This window comes from Apteryx mantelli, chromosome 14 (assembly GCF_036417845.1).
Source record: "Apteryx mantelli isolate bAptMan1 chromosome 14, bAptMan1.hap1, whole genome shotgun sequence".
Lineage (NCBI taxonomy): Eukaryota > Metazoa > Chordata > Aves > Apterygiformes > Apterygidae > Apteryx > Apteryx mantelli.
The window spans coordinates 13208626-13216503 of record NC_089991.1 but is presented as its reverse complement, the minus strand read 5'-3'; the positions used below and the strand labels follow the sequence as shown (position 1 = coordinate 13216503).

The 7878-nt window shown below is 67.8% G+C and overlaps 1 protein-coding gene across 1 annotated transcript; it reads left to right on the top strand.

Annotated features, from left to right (window-relative positions):
* Positions 1-3868: 3868 nt before the first annotated feature.
* Positions 3869-7788, top strand: GPX3 (glutathione peroxidase 3). The gene is made up of 5 exons (XM_013953707.2): positions 3869-4041; positions 5765-5918; positions 6162-6279; positions 6658-6757; positions 6857-7788. Exons 1-5 carry the CDS (start codon positions 3955-3957, stop codon positions 7064-7066), a joined length of 669 nt encoding a protein of 222 aa, XP_013809161.1. The 5' UTR covers positions 3869-3954; the 3' UTR covers positions 7067-7788.
* The last annotated feature ends 90 nt before the right edge of the window (positions 7789-7878 follow it).

Genomic DNA, 7878 nt, shown 5'->3' with positions numbered 1-7878 from the left:
GCCTCCCACGCCGAACGGCTGCCAAACATCTGCGGCAGGCAGCAGCCAGCTCAGGCCGAGCCCCGACTGAAAAACAACGGAGCAGGGAGGTTTCTGCGGCGGCCGGTCCGTGCAGCCCTCCCGTCGTCTGGGACGGGGGACGCTGGTCCTGGGCGCGGGGCGGGGGGGCACCGCAGCGCTCCCCCTCGTTCCGGGCCTCTCCTGTCCTGTCAAAGGGGTGCAAGCAGCCCCCTCGTGCGCCCGGTGAGCGGGATCCGGTGCTCGCCCCCGAGGCCTGAGAGCAGCCCCTCGCTTGCAGAGAGGGGCTGAGGCAGCCTGGGCCTGGAGGAGGGACAAGGGGGTGGACCGGCGTGCTGCGCCTCGGTGGCCCTGCTACGGCACCGGGCTCCTCCCTGCCGCCCCTCCTGCCCCCCCAGAGCTGCGCAGCATGGCATGGCACGGCACGGCACGGCACGGCACAGCGCGGCGTGGCACGGCGGGGCTGGCACCCCTCGGCCCGGCTGGGACCGGTGGAGGTGTCAGGGACAAGCGCAGGGTGCTGCAGAGACTCGGTGGCAGAGACGGGCTCATTTGCTCCTGGGGCAGCAGCCGCAGGTGGAAGGAAGAGCCCGGGCTAAGCCGGGTGCCACCCTGAAGGTTTCTGCCTCCCCACAGCCTTCATCTCTCCCTGGCTCCCATCTGCTGCCGAAGGGGCAGAGCCACGGCAGAGCCACGCTGGAGCTGGCTGCGGAGCCGCAACCGCCCGCGGCAGCACCGCGGCCCTCGTGGGTCTGGGGGGGCCGGCCCGCGGGACGAGGCACCCCGCTCCTGCGGCCTGCGCCAGGACCCGAGGGAGAATCGGGCTGGTTTGCCTGTTCTTTTAGGAAAAAAGCCGTTCGGTAGGCAGTGCAGTGCAGCCTCTCCCCGCGCACGGGGGGGGGTCAGGGACGCGTGGAGGGGAGCCGGTCCGCGCTGCGCTGGCCTCGTGCTGCGGCGCCTCCATCCCGACCTCGGTGTCCCCGCCACAGCGGGAGAGCTGCGCGCGCGGCAGCGAGGGGCTATAAATAGGAGCGGGTGGCCATCCCCGTGACCGGGGCCAGCGGGCGGCTGAGCACCGCCCCGGCCAGCTCCCTGCCAGACGCCAGCTCTGTCCCGGCAGGCGGCTCGAGCCCTGGCCAAGACGAGCCACGAGAGCGGCGCAAGCTGGCCAGGGAGCGCGGGCGCCGTGCCAGCCTCCCCGCTCCCTGTCCCCCCTTCCTCCAGCGTGCCCACCCTGCAGCCGTGCCGTGCCGTGCCGTGCCGTGCCATGCTGGCGGCACCGCAGGCAAGGAGCCCAAAACCTCCCTGAGCCCTGGGAAGCAGGTGAGGAGGTCTGAGCCCGGTGGTTTTGGCTCCTGAAGACCCTCTGGCTTTGGCCAGCAGCCGCCTTGCGCCGGCCTCGGCTGCATCTGCGGCACGTCTCCCTCGCGCGGGGAGGGGACCAGAGCCGGCTCTCGCTGCCGCGGGCACGGCCCGTCCGCTGCCCCGAGAAGGGGGACCCGAGGGTTAGCTATCCGCAGGCACGTCTGCCCCGTTTATTGAACAACCGCAGGGCCCGTTTCAGAGGTCCTCGGGTCACGGGCGAAGCGTGGAGCAGCACGGGGTGAAGGCAGAGCCCCCAGGGACCCCCCGGCTGCCGAGCCTCTGCCCGGAGCTGCTCTCCGGGAAGGCGCTGCCAAGTCCCCCCGGCACCTGGAGCCAAGCGGTTGTTTGGCCCCAGCTGATGGACGGCGATGCCCTCTGCTACCTTTCGGCTCACCGGCACAACCTAGTGCCATGGCCGGCCCTGCCAGCCTGGCAGCTCGCGGGTGGCTCTAGCAGCCGGATCCCCGTGTGCCCGGGGGACGTTCCCGACCCACAACACTCCCCAGCTGAGCTGAGGCCAAAATCAAAGCACAACAGCTCGAGCCTTTCCCAGGACGGCATGTTCCCATCGCGCCAGTAGCATCCCATTCCCCCGGCGCTCGGCACGTAGGACACGGGAGGACGATTGCTGCACGCCTCCCCCGGGAGCTGCCGCAGGCGAAGGCCGGCAGCATCTCCCGAGCGCTCGGCCGCACTCCCCTTCCCTGGAGGCTCGTCTTGCACGGGGGCAGCGGCCAGGGCAGCACTAAAAGCCTTGGCACAGCTAACTGCTTTCTAGCAAACCCAGCTGCCGTGTTGGTGTCAGCGGTCAGGCCTCGGAGGGCTCCCCGGAGCCCGCCGGAGCCGGCCCGGCCGAGCGCACCCTGCCCCGGCGCGCGCTCGCGGCTCCCTCCTGGGCTCGCCCGCTCTTCACCTCCTGCTCCCTCCCTGCCCCGGGCCCCGGGCAAGCCCCCACCCTGACCGCAGCCCCCGCTCCCCCCGCTGCTTAATCCTGCTGTCAAGTCGTCTTGAGGGATTGCAGGGAATTTGCACCTCACCAGAGATCTTTCCCTTGGAGCCGGCCCAGTGTAAATGTTTTGATTTCCCGGGCATGCGAGCAGGGGCCTTGTAAACGGCCGCCCCGAGGGAGGCCAAGGGTGAAGAAACCACAGTCCCTGCCCTCGGCCACTGGCACGGCGCCTCTCCGGGGTCCGCGAGGGCCCCCCAGCCCCGGGCAGCCCCGGGCCGGCTGCCTGCCCACCGTCCTGGCAGCTCCTCTCGAGGCTCCTGTAGTGGAGCATCGGAAGCCATCGGAGCCGGGAGCGCGGGGGGATCCGCAGGGCCGCAGCACGGGTGCAAGCGGGCTTGGAGAGCCATCCGCACGAGGAGAGGGCCGGGGCGACGCTCGGCCGAGCCACTGCAGGTCCCGGGGATGCAGCCCCCCCGTGTCTGCACCCCGGCAGGACACCACAGACCCCGGAGAGGACGCGGGGCGGCATCACCCCCTCCCCAGCTGCCTCCCCTGCGTTTGCAAACAGTCCCGAACCACAGCCGGGTTTGCCATCGGAGTCCCCAAAAGCCAAGGAAACCCGAGCCCAGCGCTCCCAGCTCCGCGGACCCCGGCCCAGCCTCCCCGGGGATGCTGAGGAGGCTGTTTTGCTCCTAAGGCGGCTGCTTCCCGCATTCCTGCTGTCCGTGGCTGGAGCCCAGCCGGAGCCTGGGGACCAGCGTGAGCCAGCAGAGGCCCTTGGCCGCCAACCAGAGCCCTCCCGGAGCCAGGCGGGGGCGGATGTGGGGGCAGAGGGCAGGAGCGGGACAGTGTTGCCCTCCACCCTGCCTGGTTCCTCCAGAGCCTGCACAGCATATATGTTTATATATCCAAAAATGTATTTATTTTCATATCTATGTAGCTAGTATACCTCCCAAGCAATGCCGTTGCCTGTTACTTCCCACCCCGCCTCCTCCTTTGGTACTAGCCTTCGACTCACTGACTTCTTCCAGCTGCCAGAAGTGCCCTTCCCCTTCCCATGTCCCGTCTCCCAGCCCTCTGTGGGATTTATCCCCCCCCAGCAGCCTGCAGCACCCCAAAAGCAACCCGTGCCTCGCCGAGGAGGCGGCGGTTGCCAGCTGGGATCAGCACCGAGCACCTGCTCCCCACGCCGGGGCTGGTGGGAGGATGCGGACGTGGCTGGGGAGATCCGGCAAGGCTGGCTGCCTGGCAGGGATAACAGGTTGTAATCTCCAGGGATGCAGCTCATATAGCGCGTTGCATAAAACGGAGGCACGTGCTGCTTCCCCGGAGCCTTGTGCTTTCCGGGTGTCACCCGGCTCACCCACCTGGAGGTGCCAGCATGGACGTGCCCCTGTCTCCCCCTGCCAAACCCCATCGCCGGGCTGCGCCGTGTCCATCCCGGGGCCCACATGGTTAACGCACAGCCCTAATCCCTGCCTCCCGGCGATTGGTTCGGCACGCTCAGCCCAGCTGCTATTTCTCTCCACTGCCAGGCTCGGAGGTGGCAGAAGGCGGTGGGAGAGGGAGAGCTCATCCGAGGCGCTCGCAGAGGGTGCTCGCACCCCCCGCCCAGCCCGGCCATGGGGGGCTGGCCCCATGGCGCCTGGGTTTTGCCCTTGGTCTTGGCTGGGCTCATCCAGCCGGGTCAGAGCCAGGAGAGGGAGAAGGTAAGAGGAGGGGAGCATCATCTCGCGGAGGCACAGGCTGGGTCAGCCTGCGTGGCAGGGCGCTGTTGGGGACACCCGGCCCTGGGGAAGAGCCTCTCCCCGAGACTCGGCGGCTGGGCGCCCAGGTGCTGCAGCGGGGGCTCGGAGACCCCTGTGCCCCCCAGCCCTGCTCACCTGGACCTGGGGGGGGTTTCTGAGCCGGCTAGTGCAAAGGGGGAATTGCTGTCCTGGGGTGGGGACAGAAGGGTGAAGAGCCTCATCCCGCCCGGCTGACCCCTCGTCCCCGTTGGGTAGGGTGCACAGCTCTCGTTCGACGTGCAGCATCCAGGGGGTGCTTGGAGGGTGCTGGAGTCGCCCTGTTCCCACGGCCCCCTCGCATGCCCTGCTGTCCCCAACCTCTGCTTGCCAGTCAGGACCGCGGTGAGCGGGGCACAAGGGTGTCCGTGACCGCAGCTGCTGGACACCCTCCTGGCCTAGCCAAGGCAGAGCCCTGCACCCAGCCTGGGCCGGCCCTGGCACAGGCTGAGCTCCCTGCAGAGCCCCTGCGGTCTTATCTCCTGCTGGCTCCCAAAATAGATCTTCTGGGGCACTTGAATGATGCCCAGGTCCTCCGATGGGAACAGGAGACAATTCCCTTTGGTTAACCCCTGCACTGCTGCAGGCAGAGGCTGCTTCGCCCCAGTGTTTCCCTGCACGGGTCCGATCCAGCCCCAATTCCTCCCTTGCCTGGGCCTGTCTTGGCCGTGACACCCCGAGGTGCTGCCGGGCACTGGGACAGCGGCTACCGCTCCTGAGCGCGCTGTCTGGAGGCAAACCCCAGCCCCGTCCCCAGCAGTGCCCGGGGGGAGCCCAGTGACAGCCCATTTCCAGGTGACACAAGCCACCGAGGGCCGGACGCGCTCCGATCGCTCTGCTGGGTGGTCGCAGCCCCGCGCACGGCTCGATGCAGCGCGCCTGGCCCCAGCTGCAGGGCCGCCACGGTCCCTGTGCCCTCCCGCAGCCCGCGGGGAGCCCGCGGCTGTTTTGCTCTCCGTGTTTACAGGCTCAGGCTATTTTCTGGCCTCTCGCCTTCCTGCGTTCGTGCGATCCCTGCTCAGCAGCAGCATAAACACTTCTGCAGCTGCGGCACTGTGGCCCAGGCCCAGGCGGCAGCCAGCCCCTTGGCGGAGCGCACACGCATGTCCCCGAGGCTGTGGCCCGTGCAGTGACCTCAGCGTGCTGGAGCCCTGCCACCGCTCGCTGCATTTGGGGCACAAAAAGCAACCGTGAGAGCTGGCGGCGCAGCCCGTCCCGGGGCGTTTGCTGCCGCGGCGCCCCTGGCTACCTGCTCGCTGTGCCTGCCTGCGCGGCGGGGAGGAGAGGCGCCCTGCCGGCTCCTGCCCCGCTGCTCCCACACGGAGGGCAGCTCCGGGGAAAAGGCAGAAATTGCAGAGGGGGCTGGAAGGAAGGGCAGAAGCTGTGGGAAAGTGGGAAGGCAGCTGCAGAGTGGGGTGGGAGCGAGAGGCAGGGGAGAGCCCCGGGGCCGCGTCTCCCTTGGGTGGGTGGTGAGGACCGGACGTGGCATCCCAAAACTGGCCCCAGTTCCCCCCTCCCTGGTGCCAGTCGAAGCGCCGTGGCCAGCGGGCTCGGCCCTCCCGGGGGGCCGGGGGGAGGCTAGTGCAGCAGGCAGCCGGCCGGCAGCCCCCCTGCCTGCCCCGCGGGACACTCCTCGGGCGCTTTGCAGGTGAAATGCTACGGCTCGGTGCAGGGCACCATCTACGACTACGGGGCCCTCACCCTCGATGGCGAGGAGTACATCCCCTTCAAGAAGTACGCGGGCAAGATGGTGCTCTTCGTCAACGTGGCCACGTACTGAGGGCTCACCCTGCAGTACCTTGGTAAGGAGACGGACGCGTCCACGGCCTCACCGTGGTGCATGGCCCTGCGCAGCTACCCACACCGGGAGCCTGCGGGCAGGGTGCCACCAGCGCCTCTCGTGGGGGGGGGGGGACAGGCATGTGCGGGTGGTCACATGGAGGGGGCTGGCACGGGTGAGGTGGCCCCCAGCCACGTGGGGACGCACCGGCGGCACCGCTCACCGCAGCCCGGCTAACCGCAGCCCCGGCTGTGCTTGCACGCAGAACTGAATGCACTACAAAATGAACTGGGGCCGTACGGGCTCGTCGTCCTGGGCTTCCCCTCCAACCAGTTCGGAAAGCAAGAACCCGGCCAGAACTCGGAGATCCTCCCTGCGCTGAAGTGAGTACCGCGGCCCTGGGGCGGGCTGCGAGGGAGCGGAAAGGCTCTGCGGCCAGTGTAGAAAAACAGGAAAGCGCTGGTGCTGGCTGCAAGCCCGCCGTGAGGCTGGCTGGTCCCTGCAGAGAGCAGCGTGGGCCCAGCAGAGAGGCTGAGGAAGCCATTCCCCATGTCCCACCTGGCCAAGGCCATCACAAAAGCCCCCTTCCAGGCTGGGGCCAGGGCTCACCGACACACACGCTCGCACGCAGCTCACCAGGGCCGCAGGCAGCCTGGGGCAGTGGTTTCCTTCTGCCGCCACCTCCGGGCAGCATGGAGATGAGACTTGTCCTCTGCACGACACAGCTCACCGATGCAATGTGGTGGCCTCTCTCCTTGCAGATACGTCCGGCCTGGGGGCGGCTTTGTCCCAAATTTCCAGCTCTTCCAGAAAGGGGATGTGAACGGTGCCAAGGAGCAGAAGGTCTACACGTACCTGAAGGTTCGTGCGCATGGCCATGCCCCTGGGGACGGGCAGTGCTGAGTGGGCAGGTGCTGATTTTTGGGCGCGGGGGGGCACTGACACTCGTGTTCGTTGCAGAACGCCTGTCCACCAGTGGCAGAGGAGTTTGGGAACCCCAAGAACCTCTTCTGGGAGCCCCTGAGGAACCACGACATCAAGTGGAACTTCGAGAAGTTCCTGGTGGGCCCTGACGGGGTGCCCGTGATGCGCTGGTACCACCGGGCCAACATCGCTGTCGTGAAGAACGACATCATCGACTACATGAGGCAGCAGCAGCAGGCCCAGTAGAGGAGGTGGCCGCCAGCGCGGGGTGGGGGTAGACTGCTCCCCCCACCTGCACCCACCGAGAACCAGCTCCCGATCGGCTGCTACAAGGGCCGCTCCCCCTGTCCAACGTGGTGAAAGCCAGCACCTGGCTCCATTTCGGACCAGTTTCATAGTAAAACCACGTGGGAGCAGCCCATTGCAGCAAGCCAAACGCTGGTACCTACCCATTGCCCCATTGCCACCCTGGTCTCTAGCACCAGCTGGGGTTGGATGCCCACACTGCGGTGGGTTACGGGGTGGCAGAGACCCCAGCAAGGGGAGGGAAACATTTCCTGATAACACCATGTCCATCTCCACCCGCAACGGCAACATCTCCTCCAGGCCAAAAGCTTGCCCCCCAAAATCCCACCTCCATGTCCCCCAGCTCCTTGGGACAGGCGCTCTCTTGCTGTCCTGGCTTTGTGCACGCCTCTCCCGGTGTGCATGTGGGCGTGGGGGCCAGCTGCCTCGGGTGCAGAAGACCACATCTCCATGAAGGCCAGATCTGAAAGCCCCCGCCATGGGGTGGACCTGGCCCGAGCCTGCCCAGGTGCGGAGCAGCTCTTCTAGTGCATTCAAGCTGCTCCGTGGTCCCCGGCGCAGACGTGCTCCTCTCCTCCCCCGGAGGCAGCCAGCTCCCTCGTGCCCCTGAAGCATCAACCTGCCGCTGTAGAAACACCAAATAAAGGCTCTGCAAATGTGCAGCCCTGGTTCCTCACAAGGGAGGGGAGGGCAGAGGGGTCCCAGGCCAGCATAGAGACATGCAGGTGACCGGCTGCCGCTGCGTGCTCCTG